This window comes from Corvus moneduloides, chromosome 3, assembly GCF_009650955.1.
Source record: "Corvus moneduloides isolate bCorMon1 chromosome 3, bCorMon1.pri, whole genome shotgun sequence".
NCBI lineage: Eukaryota > Metazoa > Chordata > Aves > Passeriformes > Corvidae > Corvus > Corvus moneduloides.
Genome location: NC_045478.1, coordinates 38363516 through 38385240, shown reverse-complemented (window position 1 = coordinate 38385240; position 21725 = coordinate 38363516). Strand labels below are relative to the sequence as shown.

The 21725-nt window shown below is 38.3% G+C and overlaps 1 protein-coding gene across 1 annotated transcript in view; it reads right to left on the bottom strand.

Annotated features, from left to right (window-relative positions):
• ZNF292 (zinc finger protein 292) overlaps nt 1-21725 on the bottom strand; it is a 53323-nt gene that overhangs the window by 20821 nt on the left and 10777 nt on the right. Inside the window, 4 exon segments of the mRNA XM_032105003.1 lie at nt 3160-3295; nt 4634-4712; nt 5197-5332; nt 5335-5350. Of these exon segments, the coding sequence (XP_031960894.1) occupies nt 3160-3295; nt 4634-4712; nt 5197-5332; nt 5335-5350 (367 nt within the window).

The window sequence follows — 21725 nt, the reverse complement described above, 5'->3', positions numbered from 1 at the left end:
AGAATAACCCAGTTCAGACAAGCCTGCATTTCCTTGTCTGTAATCAGAAGCAAACAGCTGCGCTGTGTGGTCAGAAAACACAAACTTTTCTCACACTATGTCTGAAGCTTGTACAGTTTGAAAATAAAGGAATTCAAAAGGCTATTCTTCCCCAAGTGCAGGACCCTGCATTTGCCTCTGTTGAATTTCAGAAGGTTCTTCTCTGCCCCTCTCTTCAGCCTGTCAAGGTCCTTCTGAAGGGCTGCACAGCCCTCTGGGGTACTGGCCACTCCTCCAGCTTTGTGTCACCAGCAAACTTGCTGGGGAGGCACTCTACTGGCTCTTGGATCAGAGATTCCTGAGGGCCGGTCTTTTCAGTGAAGACTGATGCAAAGAAGGCATTCAGTAATTCTGCCTTCTCTGCATCACCTGTTACCAGGGTCCTCCCTCTATTTAGGAACAGGCCCACATTACCCTTTGTTTACTTTTTGTAATTATGTATCTGAAAAACCCCTTCTTGTTGTTCTTGACATCCTTGGCCAGATTTAATTCCAGATGGGCCTTGGCCTTCCTTGTCTCCTTTCGATTTACTCTGACAACCTCCCTACATTCACTTCAAGTGGCCAAACCCTGCTTCCATCTCCTGTGTATTTCCTGCTTATGCTTGAGTAGTGACCAGAGTTCTTTATTCATCCATGCATGTTTCTTGCCCCCTCTGCCTGATTTCTTGCTCATCAGGATGTATCATTTTTGAGCCTGGAAGAAGTGATCCTTGAGTATCAACCAGTTCTACTGGACCCCTCCTCCCTGCAGGACCTGTTCCCATAGGATTCTTACAAGAAGTTCCTTAAGGATGCTAAAGTTAGCTCTCCTGAAGTCCATGGTCACAATCTTACTTATTGCCCTGTGTCCCCCCATCCAATACTGAACTCATGAGCAAGTTCTTAAAAGACTCAAATATAATGGCAATAAATATTAATTAAACCTCTCTCTTACAAGTACCTTACTGTACAATGGCTGCAGGGTAGTTGAGAGTAAACTAGTAAAGGAGTTACTCTGTGGGACTCTAAGGGACTACATACAAATCCAAAGTCTTTATTAGGTGCATAATAAGTAATTAAAAGAAGGAATGAAATGCAAATCTTGTGGAAGAGTAAGCATAACTTTTGGGGGGGGGGGGGGGGAAATCAATCATATTATACATTTAATGGACTTATCCAAGGGAGCTGTGGTAATTTGAAAAAGGAGATCCAATTTATTTTCTAAAGAAGTCCATCAATCCCTAAAGATGCCAAACTCTCTTGGCAGTAAAAGAAGATCCTTGTACAGATTAAATTATCAGTTAATAGAAAAAGAACAAAAAACCCCAAACAAACTCTCAGTGGGTTTCTTTAGGATCTGTACCAGCGACAGCCTATGTCCAGGACTTTTATAAACATTTGGAAAAGAGCAGAGAACCATGACAAAATATGCTGACAAAAGCAGGGTAGTAAAACCATGCCAACAGTCCACAACACAGCATAACAGATAAAATTAAAATGTTGATTAACCCCCCAAAATTATTTTCATGAGGGGAAAAAAATGCAAGCCTAACATGCAGGTGTGGTAGGGGGAAATCCTAACACTGAAATAGGTACTAGTCTTCAAGAAAATGTCTTGCTTAGTCCTGATTTAAGAAAACACTAGTTCAATGTGCAGTCAAGAAGCAAGGCTAATGTTAGGAAATACTGTGAAAGGAATGCAGAAAGAAGCAGAAAATCATATTGACTGCTGAATAAACCTTTGGTTCCCCATACAAAGAATGGGGTAGTAAAGCTTGAAGACATATGTAAGACACTATAGAAGAGTGAAGATGAGACATTTTCCTGGGTTGCAGTGTATTCTATTACCATCCTCATGAGCTGCTGAAACCAGGTGGGGCAGTGTTTCCTTGCCTCCTCCCTCCGGACTATCTTCTGTTAATGAGCCCATCAATGCCTGGCCTCATGCCTCATTACCCCATTGTGAGATGCTCCACCCAGAATGAGGAACCAAGCATCCCATCGTGGATATAATCTGAGATTCCGAACACCACAGACACCCCTTCCACTGGATTCCCAGAGGACAGCAGCTACATAGCCACCACTGGACCTCCAAGGAAGAGCAGACCCTTCTACAGGATCACCACTTCGACAGAACCACATCCACCACTTCAGGAGGACTGCAGCCACCATCTTATCAGACTGCTACTGACACCCTAACCAGGGTGTCAGGTTGTATCCTTGACTCTGTCAGTTAAACCAGTGTTTTCTGCCTTTATTTTTTTTAAAATTTCCTTATTAAATGTTATTCTGACTTGGTGCCTCCTGCTGGTTTGTTTTCAAACTAGTATAGACATGATAGCAGTCTATCGATCAGGTCTTGTGATGGCATTCATTAAAAGACACTTGAATAGTTAACTTGTCAATAGATAGAAAATATCATACGAAAATAAGCAGGAAAAGGAGGCAGACAGTAAGAGGAACTACTTCACTTGATGTAAGAACTGTGCAACTGCCACAGATGCTTACATGTCAATGCTTTTATACAGATTCTAAAACCATTTAGGCAAAGAATCAAAAAAACAACTAAAATTTATTCCACAAGGATACCACTTCTTTGGTGAATTGCAATCACCAAAACGAAATAACATATCAGGGCACTATCCTTGTAAGCCTCTGCTGATCATATATTCTTCCCTATGCAACTACTGTTAGCCATTCTCAGAACTCAGGTCTAAATGAAACTTCAGTAAAGGCCCTCTTACCATTTGCATTTGTAACTGAGTAAGTGATATTCTCATTTAAAAAAAATATGCAGCTTTAATTTTTTTATGTCAAATACATTTTGTATATTAGTATTGAACTTGCCCATTGTAAATTAGCCTGTATGTAAACTCCCTTCACATGGTTTATAAAGAAAATGGCAAGAGAATTCAAGGCATTATTGCAATTTATGTAAAATACCAACATTAAATTATTTGTATGTTCCCATGAACATACTGTCTTATTAATTCAGAAAATGCCACAAGCATATTTATTTATATACTTCATAAATTATCACAAACTATATTGAACAAAAAACTTCCATATATCATAACACTATTTCAGTGTATGATAAAAATGAAGTATATATTATCCCAACCATAATGTTAAATTTTACCTTTATCTGGGTCCAACTGCTCCTGGGAAAGAATAGCACACAATACTGGGTTCTTCCACACTCCCTTCTCTTGTGTAAGTGTTGTTAAAATGTGCAGTTCCTGGCTGCCATTTTCCATCAAGTTTTTATGAGCCACCTGAACAATATATTTTACAAAACAAAGTATTGTTTAAACAAGACATAAGTAATGTGTCTTTCATACTCCTTTATACCTTATGTGTCAAATAACACCTGATTAGATAGAGAGTTAAATGTATAACAAAACAATCTTAAAAATTCAGCCTATATAGGCTTTTACTTCTGCCTCTGTTGCCTAAGATTTTAAGATGAAAAACCAAAACAACTGAGTGCCTCAAACTCACCTTGAGATTTATTAACAGGCTACTTCTGAAATTTCTGAAACTAAATTTTGAAATAGGCCTCTCTTTTAAAAATGGATGAGTAATTTCTCTGGTCCACATATTGGCCTGGTATCAGGTGCCTAAACTTTATCTTCTCAAGCTCTTCAGCAGCTCAATTTCTATGTACTGGAGACACGGAAAAAAATACTTTTATAATGTCGAAAGATTTTAGCTGTTAAGACCTCACTGCACGGTTCTATGCAAATACGATGAAACAGGCTGGAGTCTTAAAATCCATTAAAGTATCTTCCACTACATTTATATGCTAGAATAAATTCTGTGAGCAGATGTACACTTGGGAGCAAACTCAATACCTACAAAAATCTCTGGATTAAGTAGCAATACACAACTTACACTGTCCTTAAAAAACAAAAAATCAAGAAATGGCTCATTTTTCTTTTACTTTTCCACCTGCTCTCAAGGCTGTGGAATCTCTCAGCATCAAACACATCTCTTCAAGAATTGATTTCTATAAGGACAATTGCTAGTCAAAAAGCCATTCTAAGATAATCAGCCTTTCATCTGCCTACATTATTTAGGCTGAGAATCTGAGGTAACTGTATCTGGTCTTTTTCATTATTATTCTTTTCTCCCTCCCCCTCCTTTTCTTTTTTTAAAACTGTAGATGGGACCTCCACCTACATATTTCTGATAAATACTGAGGAGCAGAACTTGTTCCAACACCCTCCTTTAAAGCAGAGCTCTAACCTTAACCAGCTAGTGCCCTGAGAGATCTAACAAACCTTCAGTATCAACTGGCCTTTCATTCATAACTTTCAAACATACAGCCATATATAGTAAAGAATGACTTATATGATAATATTTCATTTCTAAGAGTGTTAATAGTCAACTGTATTTTAAAACATGAATTTTCTTTCAATAATCTGTAAATTTTTTTTCTCCACAGCTGCTGCATGCAGAAAAATGATATTACCTTCAGCAATTACTGCAGAGTACATAGGATTCCCAGCTGAAGGCCTTGCTCCTTACAGACATGCTACATACTCAATATCCCTAGGTTTCCAAAACATTCTGAAAACTTATTAAGTCTTCATTTCATGAATCAAACTCACCTGTACAAAAGTCTGAAATTCTTCCCATTTATCTTCAGGTAAATCCAGAGGCAGACACAGTAGAAGTTCAATACAGCTTCTGGAAGTCAAAAAGGAGTATTATTTGAGGCAATTTTTGACTTCTAAATTATATAATCAACAATTCTTTATTCTAATATCAAAATAGTTGTTTGAAACATCAGCCATAAAACAGTTTGCTTCCTTGAACACATAAAGAAAAAGAGGTCATGAACACTCTTGGAGATACTGTAAAAGCAAATTCTCTAAAAGACACCATAAAAAAAAATTATCATTGAATCCAAACCCTGTAAAAAACCTGTGCAAATTGATGCACTTTCAGATTGCATGCAGATCAATAGTAGCAAAGTGCTTCAAGCCAGGAATGTTGGCTTGTCCTAGGTCAGGAATCCTTCTTGCCTCAATTCCAACAACCAGATATTCTCCTTACATACAACATCCACTGTGAGGAAGGTAGGTGCTGAGACCTGGACTCAGAAATCATTTAGGCAATGAAAAGTTAATAACATACAGACTGGTTTTAGTAACCAAAAAAACATACTCACAGTGCTAAACGTTCAAGCACAAAGGCTACGTTTTTCACACTCAGAGGTAAGGTAAGGTCGTGCTTAACATAACTTCGGATAGCCACCGTGTACACCTCCAACAGAGGCAGGGGATCTTCTGATGTTTTCCACTTTCTGCATATTCCAACAAAGTCTATTTAAGAAAGGAAAAAACAACCCAAAAATCAGGAACAAATGTAAGCTTAAAATTTTGTATTTCTCACTAGTAGATCTTCTTTAATATAAATTAAGTATTCTCAAAGCATGCTTTTTTCCTTAAAACTTACTGTTTCATTAACAACTGACACTTAGACTCCACACACAATCATTCCTTAATCTATAAAAATGTTATTGACTGACACTTCCTCCCTGTGGGTAACATCATTTGATTCATTTTACATTCCTATTTTCCAAATACAGAAGCCTGAAGAGCATATCATAGTTAAGGGACTGAAAACTCATTTTTAGACATTCACTTCTACAGTTCAGCTTCTAAAGCAAGTAAATTTGAAAGCATGTGTCTTTATTTTAACTTCTCTCCTTTCAGGAACAGTTTAACATTTCCCCTGCATTGCCACCTTGAAGATAAAGGTATCTTCAGGACATTGCTTTTTACATGGCTCTGAAAGGAATATATTCTCTACATTTTAAAGACACCACTGACACACCAAAAGCTCATTAGTCAAAAAATTGTTTTCCTACTTGCTGCATTAATACCTACAGCGATTTCAAAATAAAACTCATGAGAGTGACGAACACCACCAACCAAAGTACAAAAGACTTCTGTTCATTTCAGTCAAGGCCAGGGGACTCAGACACACATTTAGGCAGAGTAGATAGCAAGGTTCTCCAGTTAACATCCAAACCATATCCCCCCTTGGATCTCTCCTATCATGCTAGGGTAGGTAGCTTGATGGATTGCAAAACAATTCCTATACTATGGCAGTTGCATGGAGTCTATACATATTACAGCGATCAATTTTGCTGTTTGCCTCCTGAGGGTGCACAACACACTGAAAGCTGAGAGTAAAAAAGAGCAATTTTGGTTGCCTGACACCCTGCTAAAAGCAGGGCCATTAGAATATATTGTTTTGGATGAGTATGTTGATGGAGCTGTGAGTATCCTGAAGAACAGAGACTTTACAGCCTTTTTGGGCAACCTGTTTCTTGCCCAAAAAGAAAGTGTTCAGACTCTCATTTATTATGATTTTCCTCCACAGTACCTAGAAGCAGTCCCACAGGTTCACTTCCCCCAATAGAGGGATTAAACCCCTCTCAAACGGTGCTAGCCACAGCTGAGGGCATAGCAGATGCTCAGCCAGGGCCACTGGAGGCTGCTCAGGACAGCTGGGTTGGCCCCAAGACTCTACTGGTGCATGGGGCTACTCCCTCCCACCCCCAGCTTTGTGCTCACCTTAGCTGAACTACGTATCAGTGCATTTCCCCCTGGATGCTGAGCACCCTCCCAACAGTCTCTCTGACACTCCCTTACCTTGCTTGCTCCCATCAAATCACTATGATCACTAAAGTGCTTGAAAATGTGCTCTGTCCCTCATTCAGTTACTAATAAAGAAGTTACAGAGAATATTTGCTCCAGTATTGAGCTTTGATAGGAGGCCACAAGTAGCTGGCTGCCATCTGGACTTTGTACTACTAAGTCTTTGGACCCATACTTCAGCCAGTGGACTACTTCATAGATTTGTTTATAAGAATATGATGGGAAATGAAATACTAGGACCTGCTGATGTCTGGCAGAAAAAACATCTGCTGCTATCCCCCTTGTCTGCAGAAACCACCTACTTCATCACAGAAGAAAATCAAGTTGTCAGTGTGAAAGCATGCTACAGAGCTCATACCATCAAGGACATTATAGCAGAAGTCCACAGTTCTCCTTTTTATTAAGGTCAGCTGTAATTAAACCAATTTTTGACAACATTGGCTCAATTCTGACAAGGTTTGTTCTGGTAAGGCAAATCCAGAGCCCTCTGAGCACCAAAGCATCTTCTGCTACAGAGTCCCTCACATACCTGGAGAATAAGAAACAGAACAAAGTGTTCTCAACTAACATCAAATGTTGAAATTTTATTTTTAATATGTAAGTACAACTATCTAAAAGAACTTGCTATGTCTGGGATACAATGCAACTCAAATGATAAAATGGGACTTGGTGCAAGTTTATGTATTATAAAGTAGGAAAAACCAAATGTTAGCTGTTCTGGAAAGGCAAGTCAATCATATACAAAGCAACAAGACAAAAACAAACTAGGTTCACGCCTGCCTTCAAATCTGCTAAGCTAAGCTTAAGTTAAATTCAGCAGTCTATCTATGTTAGCTGCTGTACTGAGTTAGCCAGTGGTAGTATAAGAATATACTTAAAATTCCTATATATTGGCAATGTCCAAATAAACCCTCTCAATAAAAAATGTCAACTATACTAAACTGTAATCAGAAATCTGTTTTGTGTGGTCATTTGCAGTTACAATACCATCACCAGGCTATACATTGTTCACACAAAACACAAACCAAAAGGTATCTCATTCAAGGACACAACAGGTAAGAAACATGCAGGTTTTGTCAAACTGCTGCATTAAAGCCTGGTTTGGTTTTAAATGCACCTTAAAAGAAGTTACATACTCTATCTCTCTCCTGCAGCAGAAGATGCTTCTGAGCCATCTAGTGCTTTCCACTGGAACCTTGAGCCTGAGTGGAATATTGTCTGTTTTACTGTAACACTCAATTTGATGCCCTCCTAAGAGCAGCAAAAAAGCACCACAGATCATGGCAGAGAAATCAAGGGAAGAGTGAAACAGAGCTGAAGCATGAAAGACGCAACAGAGGAGGACTGGAAAACAAGGTAACCCATATTAGCAAACACTGTTTCAATACCACTTGGCATTTTGCTCAACGCACTAGAACAATGAGATCAGAACAAAGCACTAACCTTCAAAGAATCTTGAAAGAGAACTCCACTGAAAAGCCTCCCTTTGTCCTAATACTCTCATATACCAGAAGTACTATGATTTCCATTACTGACTTGTCACATGTGACAAGTTTAAGGATGCTAGTGGCAAAACAGTAAAATTGAACAAAAAACAGCCCAGGAAAGTATACTTTATATTCTTCACTCTTTGGGTCTTGAAGCAATGTTTTGGATGGAAAACCTAGTAACTTCTTCCCTTTGTCTAGCTATATAAGTACTCACATTAAAAGAGTGAATAGCATAAGCTTCCCTTTATGTGAATGCCACAGACTTGCAGAAGAGACGCTCTCCTCAAACTGATCTTGTTTCTTGTTAAGAATTCACTAGAGCAATCAATACTGCACCTCCACAGTATAGTACTGCAGAAACTTTAAAATAAAAAGCATGGTGATATAATCCTTTTTCCTTATGGAATAAACTTTTTCTTCTTTAAGTGCTTTGGAAATGACTTGCATTTTTGTACTGGAGAAAACACCACTCAACTGCTTTTTGTTAAAAGAGTATTACAGCTTAACCAATTTCACACTTGCTTAAAAGACAATTTCCCTGTAAAGGGAAAATGTGAAAACAAGTTGCTGGTGAGACTGAATAAAAGAGGGACAAACATGGTTAATCTGAAAATTCAGCATAGCTTACTGTTCATATTGATCATAGATATACTGGGAAAATTCTTTGCATTAGTTTGGAATGCTACCTTAGTTCACACAGTCAGCTTTGTAATTGGAGATAAATAGTTAAAACTAACACTGTCACCCAGAATTACTTTCCTTTCTGATTAATTTAAAAACCATACTTCTCTGTTTAGACTGAATATATTTAAAAAAACCCCAAACCAAACCACAACAATAACCAACCTCCCAAGTGGTAGCTAACGTATCAGACCAAGACAGTTTTTACCCAGCTTTTATCCAGATTGTCCAGACTTGCTACAACTGGCCTGGAAGCCAAACAGCTAAATCTGGCCAAGTAACTTCTGTCAGTAAGGTAAGCTGATATTTAGGAAGTTGATCTGTGAAGTCATGAATCCTGTTTAATATTTGAAACACCAGGTTACTTGACGTAAATTTCATTTTCAATACGGCCCACCTACTTTTACTCATCTCCTCTTCAAAGCACCACAGCAAACAAGATTAATGCAAGCTTTGGCAAATGAAGGACATTTCAAAACTTAGCTACAAGCCAGGACAACATATCCTGGAAGTGTCTCAAAGTGTTGAGGACAAGAAGGAAGAAGAAGGGGTAAGAAAAGAGAAGGAGGCAGGAAGATATAACTAAACAATTGGTCATCTGAGAAGCCTGACTGAAGAGTATCAAGAATATTCTCACCTGTCATTGCAAAGATGAGAAACCTAAAGAAGAAACGGACAGCCTCAAGATCTTAAGAGACACTGCTTCATAACATGACAAGTGACCACTGAGGACCTGTCACAACCAGATTAGCAGATCTCAAGTTTCATGGTAGGTGGTCAGCATGCTAAAGAACCTCCAGCTAGGCAGTACCACATCCAATCTGCACATGGGAGGATACTGAAGACTGCTGACCCCATTATGACAGAACCTAGCTGGAATTCTCCCAGATAAACAGGAACTTTGCAGAAATATACCATGTAGTCATTAGTAACAGAAATTTGATGAGAGAATTATAAAAGCTCTGGCAGAAAACTATGACAGTCATATGAAGACCACTATGATCCCACATTCAGATTATTAAGAATAAACTGAATCAAATAAATCTCATTTTTAAGATATGAAGTTTAGTAGCAGTTAGTCAAAATAATCAGCAGATTGGCAAATTCTAGAATACACCATCTAACAAAAAGTATTTGGTGTGTTGGTGACCTGTTACTACGATCTTTTAAAAGCAGCAAACACACTGTATAAAGCAAGAAGAGAAGTTTGCACTATAACATACCGGCACTAATTTCAGCATTAAATAGTACTATTTTTATCTCATATATATAGATCAGCCACTTCCAAGCCATTACATGAACTATATTAAGCATTTACACCCACCAAACCCTACAAAAATATTTGTTAGAATGACACATTCTCCTTGTCTGGATGTCTCTAGACTATACGGCACTGCCATTATACAAAGAAAATTAAATTCATTCTGCTTTGCTTAATGAAACAGTGTTGTGCTCTGCTTACAACCATAAAAAGAAAGAATTTTACCCCCAGCCCTGGGGCCTCATTAAGTTATTTATCTCCCTAGTTGGGACATGCTTGTTAATCAAGCCAAGTACTGTATTCAGAGCACAGCCGCGAGTTTTGTTCCTCTGTGAGACTGAAATGGGCATTTTATTTAGCAGCAGCTTACACAATCAAGAATCCTCCAAAAGTGGAATAATCTTGATCTGTACAATAAAAATAAATATTATATCTGTGATTTAAACTCTGGAAATGTATAGCCACAAGTAACATTCAGATAATTTTCAATCTTTATCAGAACCCTTACAAGAATGTTGCTGTAGCAACCCACCCACCAGAGGATGCTTTACTGAACAATTTCCTTTGCTACAAACTAGCCCTACAACAACAAAGCAATGCTAAAATATGTTTTATATTAAAGGCACCATTATTTACTGTTAATAGGAATTACACATGTATGGTCCACACCTACATGTTTCTTCAGCTCTGGAAGAACAGATTCCTACCCTGAACACACCTGAATAAGGGTAAGCTTACTTAAATTTATGTAAGGACATGCCTGGACTGTCATTTTCATTCCCTGCCACACCCAAGGGACTAAGAGGCTGGAAAAGTGACAGACAGTGGTCACATAGGTAAGCTGCACCTCTCAAACTACTCCAGTAAGTAGCAAAACCTTTATTTCAGTGACTTTCTTTGGAGCACATCCACACAGGAGAAAAGTCCAAACAACAAGCTTGATACAATCATATTATCTGGAGATGAGCCTTAGGGAGCTGCACACAAAGAGTGGTGGAAGGAGCTCCCTCCATGAAATAAACTCCACAGTGCAGAGGTAGCAAAGCAATGACCGAGCTCCACACATCCAGGCAGGTAGCACTTCTCAGTGAGATCCCTCTGCCACTTGCTGTTCACATGGAGCATTCCCACAGAGGCAGGGCTTCCCTTGACACAACAACGCCCCTCATTCCTCCAGTACCTGTCAACAACTGATACAAAAGAGCAACTGCTTTCAGAGGAACCATCAATGGTCTGATTCAAGCAAACAGGTCAAGCTTTTTTCAAAGCTGGTAAAGAATGGCTACAGCTCTGCTATCACCAACAGAAGTTTCAAAGGAAAGTGAGGGTTCCAGTCAAGAAAGAGGGTAACTGAAGAAAATCAGTGAAGCAAGTCTCCCATATGAACCACACACATGATTTAAAAACATTTTTCTTGGCTTAAGATTCTCTCCTGTAAAGGCAACAGGCATGTTCTAATAACCAGAGCCACTCAACAAATCATATCATTAGATGGATCATAAAGAAATTAAAATGAATTGGAGATCACTGAGTTTGGTACCATCATACAGAGGAAGATGCAGAGAGATGCCATACACCCTAATGAACCCGGCAACATAACCACTTGATTCAGATCAAGTTCCACTGACTACTCTGGACTGGTTTAGAATTGGATGCTTAGATTAACGGGACTGAAAAGGATGAAGACATATACCATAATTTGATCCAGAATAAGCGTCCCTCAGGATTTTATCTTGGGACAGTGCTTTCCAGTATCTTCATCAGTGACCAGACACTGAGATCAAGTGCACCCTCCGTAAGTTCGCAGACGATACAAAGCTGAACGGTGTAGTTAACACAACAGAAGGAAAGGATACTATCCAGAGGGACTTGGACAAGCTGAGAAACTTGTCTACAAGAACATCATGAAGTTCAACAAGTCCCAAGTGCAAGGTGCTGCACCTGGATCAGGGTACCCAGATGTGAGAACAAACTGGGAGAACTCACTGAGAGCAGCACTGAGGAAAAGGACTGGTTGTTCTCATGGATAAAAAGCCAAACATAAGACAGTAAGGTGTGCTCACAGCCCAGAGAGCTGCCCTGCATCATGGGCTGCCATCAAAAGATGGGTGGCCAGGCCGGTCAAGGGAAGGGATTCTCCCCCTCTACTCTGTCTTCATGAGACCCAAGCTGGAGTTCTGCATCCAGCTCTGGAGTCCTCAGCACAAGAGAGACATGGACCTGTTTGAGCAGGTCCAGAGGAGGCCACATAGATGATCAGAGGAATGGAGCACCACTGCTACGAATAAAGGCTGAGAGAGCTCAGGTTGATCAGCATAGAGAAAAAAAGACTTTGGAGAGACCTCACAGTGGCCCCCTTCCCAGTATCTTTAGGGGCCTCATTAAAAGGAGGGGGTGGGAAATTTCATATGGGCAGATAGTGACAGGACAAGGGGCAATGGTTTTAACTGAAAGTAGGCAAGTTTAGATTAGATGTTAGAAAGAAATTCTTTACTCAGAAGGTGGTGAAGAGAGATGTCTCATCCCAAGTACTGCTCAAGGGTGGGCTGGATGGATCGTGGGCAGCCTGATCTAGTGAATGGCATTCCTGTCCATAGCCTGAAACTAGAAGATCTTTAAGGTCCCTTCCAAACCAAACCATTCTATGACTTATTCAATGACTTATGTACAATCAGGTTCCTCAGGTGTCATGAACCTGATTTTCACTTAAGAATGATTTTGATCTCCCCATACCTGTCTTATGGTGAGACAATACATGAAAATGATCTGTGGTATCTTCTTCCTCCCTACAAGATTATAACCTAGAAAAATTAAAAAGCAGGGGAAGAGACATAACCATGACTTCTTTCAGTATTTGAATATCTGAAGTTTGTCTATTTAAGCCTGCAAGTTTACTAGACTATTAAGGAAAAATCTCAAACAATTATTCTTGCCAAAGTTAGTTCAAAAACATTTAACTGCCAAAACCTTTTGTTTCCCTTTTCCAAAAAGTACACGAAAAAGTGTTTCTTGTCAAAATCATACATCATTTTTCAGACACTTTGAAAAGCAGACAATTCTCTTAATTTAGCTTGTAACAACAGAGATCCACACATCACAATGAATTAAGTCAATGGTCAGTCCACAACCTGAAAGACAGGGACCTACACTTTTTGAAGGAATAAATCACTTTGCCATGGCAATACTATTATCTGACAATAAGACATGGGGACTGAGATATGATTTAAACAGATGTTTTTTGTGAACAGTTGTCTTCTACATTAGATCATGTTAGAAACTCAGATCTAGTGCCAGACATTGCCTTTTAAAAACATACAACAAAAGTGAAAGGAAGCATTTTGTACTACCACCTACTGTTTCTCCCACATATGTACTGCTCAAGTACTACTCATCATCTATAAGACGTTTTATTTTTCCAGGCAAACTGAGGAAAAACAAGGCAGTATGTATTTCCCTCAGGTTATGAAATATATTGTCTGTGGTCAGCTAAAGAACAGCACAAAAAAAGAATGGTAATTCTAATATTGACCTTTAAAAGCTCCACGTTACTATCTGCTTGCAATTATTTCAACTCTTGCTTCCTCAAATTTCTTGTGTAATACTTCAGATGAGCAAGAACTACCTTTCAAATACACACAGTTGTATTTTAAGCAGTGTAATGCCACAATAATAGTCTCACTCCTGCTTGTCAATGCCCAAGTTACTAACACATGCAATGATGAGCCACGAGAAGTAGGCAAAGCCAGACACTGCAAGCAGTAAGGGTATGAAATACTGATCATGTCTATTGAAAGTCTTCCTGGGCTATCTGACTGCTGCTGAATGTGAAGCACACTGACAATGCAGTCAGGCTGACCCGTGAAGAAAACAGAACAGATACCTCCTGGTTTTGTATTACCAGCACAATCCTCTCTTTGTATTACAAAACTGAAGTGTAGCCCTGAAGGTAAGCTATAAGACTCTAACCATTTAAACTTAAACTGAAATTAAAATGGAAATGTATCCCAATATCCTGTACCCTACACAATTACTCGTTTCTGAACTGCCATCTTTCTGCTTTTGACACTTTAAAAGTAATTTTACTGAAGCTTAGACAAGTGAGATTTACTATATCTCTCGTAAAAAATGTTTTCCCTGTCACGATTCTGGACTCTGTTTTTGTCGCCTTTTGCACTGATCTCCACACCTTGCAGATAATCACTGAATGAAGACATGGACTTAGAAGTCTGACTAGTAGGCCCAGATAATTTCTCTCTGCTGTATTCCTTCTCCAACAAAGGAGCTGTCTACTATTCAATTACCAAAATAACCATATTCGTAAGATTAAAGACGCCCCACCCCCATACTAATTCCAAGGGTCTATAATCCTAAATCAGTTTTCACTTCCAAAACTGGAACTGCTTCTCCCTGAAATAGTATTTCCCATGCATACACTTCACACTGTTGACCTTTTAGGTATGGTAGTCACGAGCTACAACTAACTGCTTACATTTAAGTTATTACTCAAAAGAAAAACAGAACAAGATTTGAAACTGCTGGTTAAGCTTTCCTTTACCAGGGAGTTAAGAGCACCATGAAATATTCAGCAAGTTCTTGCAGTATTCATGGTTCCACAAGGACTGCTGTTCAGTACTGGAACATGCACACAGACACCACTCTCTGCTTGAACTTGAGAAATCTCCACCAGTTACATCTTGCCAGTAGTAAGCTCGCTGACAACTCCTGCATCTGGGCCAGTATCTTAGGGAAAATATTGAGGAATCGCGTATGTGCAGCACTCCATCGCAGAAGCACGCACAGCAACTGTGCACAAGCACAGCTCCCAGATGGTATCACACTAAGGGTGTGCACACATCCTGATCCTTAGGGAAACCAAGTATTTTGAGATCTCTCTAAAATTTTGGCAGCTATGGCCATCAGATACAGAAACTTCTAAACATTTTCATATATAGGTTTATGCAGTTGCTTTGAGATACCTGAGATGAACACGTTTCTTTAAAAAATGATACACTGGTGCCTTTTTAATATCAATTAATTCACTGCTGAAATACTTACATGAGATACATATGAACAAAAGGTTTTTTTAAAAAGTCTGTGAATTATATTCTAACTGCAATGTAAAAATAAAGCTGTTATAAATAAATTTATTGTACATGCATAAATTCCTCAGATCAAGAACAGAACAATAGAGTGAGAAATAAAACACCTTTATAAAAAGGAGTCAAAAAGTGCTGAATGGCCACTCAGACACTGCTTTCCAGGAATAAAGACAACAGAATGAAATGCCCTCTAGTATTTTTAGGATAGCCAGGAAGAAATCTCTCCAATTGCATGCAGAGGTGACAAGCCCTTGAATGGCAACAGAGCATGGGTACTGGAGAGAGAGCAAGTGCTAGAAATTGCAGGTCAGCTTAGTTCCTGCAAAGAGCCGGAATCGTAAGAGATGAAACACAAGGAATATGATGACTTGATGCGGATTCTCAATCAAGTAGCTGGGTATAGTCACGATGTTGATGCTATCTTCTGATTCAACAATAGCAGAATAAAAAGTGTTGGTTTGTTTGGTGTTTTTTTTTCTGGGAAACACACCTATTATGCTGTTTCTGGCTGGGGCTAAAAATCCATCTCATTCAAGACAAGTTCATTTTTGAAAGCTGTATTTTTCAGAGTAAAACTGTGCGCCTGAAGCATAATCTCACTAACTACTACAGCCATTAGAGAACTGAGTATGTGATAAAGGTAGCATTGTTCAAATTCCTGGAAAAGACTGATAATAGTCTACTTTCAAGGTCAATTTATGTTAGTTTAGAAACTAAGTTGGGCCTCTGGCCTTGAGCGTTTTTGTGCAATCCAGCCCTGTGCCAATATCATTACCGAATCAAACGAAGTGTCACTAACTGAACTGGTAAAATAGAAATAAACCTGCAAGTAAGTGAACAGATCACTCCCACATAGAACAGTAGTCCTGGTTTGCAATTGTAAAATCATCCCTGCCCCAACAACTCGATGCAAAAGAACTCAATTAGAATATGACTAGGAGGATAGCACACATGACCAATGCACTGGGCAGTCATGTCCTCACAGCATCTAAAAAGGAGTTGGTTCAGGAAGCATTTCCAGACCACCAGAACTTAAGTAAACACAGCAACATTGCCTGTGATGCCTCTATCCTGTAAGGAAAATGAAGAGAGTGGTTCAGAATACCATAATAGCAAGTGTTCTTTTTACCTAAGTATTTGAAATACTAAAAATATATTAGAAATCCAAATTTAGACATATCTGCAGTCAAAAGCTTTCATACCAATGCATTAGTACCACATGATATCTTTGTGAAGTCCCTCAGCAAAGTTACATCCTAAAGGGACACAAAAAAAAAAATCTTTACCAGTGTCTAAAATCTACAATTATTCTCAGCCTTGATGATCTACAGCTTCTAGAGACGAAAACTATCTTTTACTTTTGTGATTTCTCTCCTTGCTTTCTCTCCTCCTTGTTGTTCAGTGTTTTACCAGAAGATGGAGAACAAGCCTTTCATCACATAAAAAGCCAACTGCAGCAACTTTTTTTTTTAAAAACTCTGAGGTTAAGGTTCCCATGAAAGGTTCCCACCTTAATTTGAGGAAACTAGAGGCAGCTAAGGAATTGCTCGGACGCAACCAGCATTTATGTTCACTTTGTACAAGGACAAACTACCCAACTAAGATGTCAAACGAACAGAATATTCAAGTAAAAACTTGAACAGTTCTTGAATTAGTTCTGCATGTCAAAAACTCCTTACTTCTACTATGTCTAATTTAAACCAAATCTACCTCAGATTGCCCATGAGACTTTACCACTTAAGGCATTAGAAACAAATACTGTAACAGAGGATTTTTAAAGCATTTAAGAGTAAACAGAACCTTTTTCAATAGAAACCTCATCTCTTGCCCATTTAAAAAAGTACAGGGGAAAAGGAGGGAAGGAAAAAATATGAGTATCTACTGCTTTCACTGAGGTAAGACAACCTTCTGATCAAGACATTCTCCCACATCACCATGATCATAATTCATCTTTATTTTCCTTTCACCTTTGTCCCCAACAGAAAAACTCAAACACAAATGATCTGTTTCCATTTTGTTTTTCAACTGGGATACCCTACAGGCAATTTTACAGATTTTTAGGTTAGGACAAAACTTACACAGAAAAACACAGATATTTCGAACTTGTCCACAAGGATCAGACAGAACAGCACCCATCTGAAATACTGCTGTTATCACAGATTTGCCATAATAAAATCAACAAAATCAGTTTTTATTTATTAGAACTGTACACCAGAGAGGTAATTTTACATCAAAACAACACAGCACTGTACTTCTAAATAATTTCCAAAGCAGTTTAATGATGCAAATTAAAACTGGCACTACTTAGCTGATTCAGTATTTGTTCACCAAGGCTTAGCACTGTTACCTTGATTTTGTAGCTACACAAGCGCTGCAAGAATATTAGCTCTTACATGTTTGTAATTACAATACAAAACAATCCAAACAGCAAAACTCCAGCAGGTACATAGTATCAGACTGCATATACAAAAACTTGTGGATGATAATCTAATGCCAATTGTATTTTCTACATGGACAAGTACTATTTTAAATTATGGTTATGATCAAAGAACATCAATCTCAATTTTCACTTTTAAAACCCTATCAAGATTTTAAGTTGCTTGATATCCTATTTTACTTGAATGTGTCTTCCTGAATTTGTTTTCACAATAAAGTTTGTTAAGCAAAGTATAGCTCTAGAAAGCCAAGACGCCCTGGCTGAAGAATCAGATGATGATGCTGGAATTCTAATGGAAGATATTGACTTGTGCCCAGAAGAGAGGACTCAAGCCAGACTCTTAATTCCATCACTTAGTACAAGATATGTATTTAAGCAATTGTTTTCATTCTCAATTTCTGCAGGCATGGTGCAGAGCTATCCAATTTTTTTCCCCATTACTACTCCTCCACTGACAGGCTGCAGTTTCAGTCTTTGCTGTTTTTTTCCTCTCCCTTCAATACAGAAACACTCCAGTTGCTTTCACACCTTTGCAAAGCCATCCTAACATCACTGGCCTTCTCTACCCCTGCAGCTGAAAGTAAGGGAAATCATGTCAAGATCAGCGAGCACTGAATCAGTGAGTCAAGAGACTCATTCAGAGATGAAGTTCAAAACCAGAATTCGAATTTGCCAGTTAGGTTCTGGTCTACAAAAAGCTCACGATGGACTATACCACGCCAGTGCAACAGGGAGTGGGTAACACAGCAAAAAAGGAGGTTCTGAGAACCCAAGTCTCTAGAGAACCCATCACAGGTGGTCAATATTTCAGGACTGGCATTTAGCTGGTTCCATTAACTGGATACCCATTAGCAGCTGAAATAGACTGTCTGCATAAGCTTCTAGCTTCTGGAGCACAGCTTCTGGTTTACAATCCAAAAGACATTAATTTCTACAATGTAAAAAGAAGTGTGGTAACAGGGATGATCAGATCACTTTCAAAGCAAACCCGTGTCTGACCCAGAGTATTAACATATAGGAACTCACTCTTTTAGCTCACATGTATCTTCAAAAACTCTTCTTTTTCAAACACTGTCTCATTCATCTACTGAAAGAAAATTCCAGAACACTAAAGCAAGTTTGGTAGACTGTATGAGCAGGTATGTTTCATACTCCTGTCTGTATTACAGTGTTTCTCCTTCCACGGGCAAAAAAAGCCCACCCATGTTCTGCTCACCCATGTATTTGAAGTACCACCTACAAGGTAGCACTGATTTTTATTACTGGTACCTTCAGTACCCAGATACACAGGTATGCCCTCCATGATATACACAACCATCACTTAATCAAGAACTGATGTTTTTTTGGTGTCTATCTAAACCCAAAAAACCCATGAGCTCAAATACCTTCAAGTACTAGTTTACCTGAACAGTTTTAAAGGAAATCCCATAAAAATGCTGCAAAAGTCTCTCCACCTACAAGCCTTTTTTTAATAAACATTCTCCCCTCACCATCCTCTTAATATTTTTTATTCTCAGAACAACACATAAATCTAAAATATTGCCTTATCAAACCAGAATACAAGGAAATAACTGATCTATAACTGCACTTTTTTTTTTTTTTTTTGTGGCAAAACTGGAAAAATCTAACCATACACATCTAGGTGTTTATGCTCAAGCCTCACCAGAAAAGGAAAAGGAGCTGCATAGAAACAGCCAAAAATCAAGATATGCAGTAAGTCATGCCCTCCCTGTCATATTTAAGGAAAGCTATCCTCCCTGGAGACTTTTGTAGAGACAACAGTTAAGTTCAGAACACACAGAGAGAAAAGGTAATTGTTAAAGAACTGATACTACTTGCTGACTAATTTTGATTTGTTAGAAAGAATGAGAATACTTTTGCAATCCAGTAAACATAACCAACTACCCTGCAATGAATGATTCACCTTCTCAGTCTGTTCAACCACTACACATTCATACATATATTCAGTAGCTTATATCCTAACTACATATTATGTAGTTTATTATGCAAAATAAGTTGAGTATCATTCCACAAAAATTAGAAAGTATTATAACTTGAACAAGATAGAAAGTTAGTAAGAATTACCATTACTTTTTAACTCTTGCCTAAAAAGATTCTCCTCAAATAACCACATCTATTCAGATCTCTGTTTGTGGATTTTTTTTTTTTAATAAAACTCATTGCAGCTCTAGTTATCATTAATATGCAATTACTAAACAGATTTCAATGATTCTGAAAATTCAAGAGGGCACTGAGTATTTGAACTCCCCCCTCCTCTCCCTACATATATTTACACCACCTAAGGCGTTAATGACCTTGATGACTTCTTACAACTACTTGCTGTGACTCTCATGGTTGTACATCTCTAGCAGAATTAAGACTAATTGTGGGAAGAATCCATGTGATAATCTTAAGGGTGAGTTTCTTTATCAACTTTTTGAGGATTTTTTAAACTACTGTTACAATTCAATTTTTAAGAAAATTAGCACCCTGACTCTTTGGCACACAAACATAAAAAGTTAACCATGCCTCTAATCTAACTATTTCTACTTCACCAGGCAGATAAAGTAACAACAACTACATCTCAAGTTTGTTCTCTAATGCATATAACTGAGTAGCAGGGAAGTACAACTGCCCACAATTTACAGATACGAAACCAAGAGACATAACTATGCTGTTGGAAAATGTATTTCTATTTTTAAGGCAAAGTCTATGTTGGAGGAAGGTTTGAAAAAAAGCACCTCAGCAGATACAGAAGCAGAAATAGAAGAATAGCTTGTGAGGCTCCACTACAACTCTCATAGTAATTATGTCATCTACCATCACCAGAAAGTTTTTTAAAAAAACCCACAGGAAGAGGAGACTACTGAAAGTTATTTACCAAACACAGAATCTTCTCTTAATTGATAGAGAGATGTTTCTCTCCCCAAATGTAAGTTAAAAGGCACAAGCAATTTGCACGTTTTTCATCTGGGCATGCTGAACGTACTGAAGAGCTCAGTTTGCTAATTATTAAACTGAAAGAGGCAAAACAAAAGAGAAATTACCTTGGCGCTATTCGTCCCATTATTTTTTAGGCACTATTTTGCTTAGAATTCAAAACCCAGCTAGTTTTAGAAAAAGACCTAGAAAAACCTAGAAAATTAATGGAGAGCCTCTGGTTACATCCATGAACTATTTCAGAACAAATAAGTTACTTAAAACACCAGTAAATAACTTCATTAAGTCTCATGCTTTGTCACATACAGTAATAGAAATTACCTTTCTTTAGGATTGCCTTTAATCTTTCAACATTTTGCATTTAACAGGCTCTTTCTGATCAGGTCATTAGTATCTAATTTCTCTCTTGCATCCTAATATAAGAAGTGAACTTGCTATAGTTCTAGGCTACATTTCTCTCTATTCAGATTTTCAATAATGTCTCAATTCAATGTTGTCATCCCAACATTCATATTTTCATCTGTTTAGTTAAAAACAGCATTCAGCAGTTGGCTATTAAACAACCATTTCATGAATGTGGCGGGATGTTCATTACAGTAAACTTTCATCCACTGCCAGGAAATCTAATTTACCTATTCTTTTAATTATCAGACTGGCACATGGGCAGATTAAAAATAGGAAGACAGCCAGAAATAACTATGTCTAATCTGGAAATGTGTACATTTCCTGCAGCATTGGTGACTTGAACCTGCTCTCTCATCAAGTGAAATGAGACATTACAGTATTTCTATAGTTCAACTGCATTACATTTTTGTATTAGCTATCTTTATCAGGTGAATGTAACTTCTCCCACTGTAAGTTCAAAGCTTTTTAATTCTGATGATAACTTAATTGATAATCTTCATCCTCAGTAGAAAGGTTACTCAATTGTCATTTTAAACTTGTCTACTCAGTGCAGTCAAATTGGCATCCCAAAGGATGCCTTCCCTCTGATCGGTATTTCCGGTGAAAACAAGGCAACATCTACCACACTGTGTCTAATAACCACTGGTGTCCTTTTACCACTGTCAAAGTAATGCCACTGCGTCCACATGTGGGAAAGGAGAGGAGCCGAGGCCATACC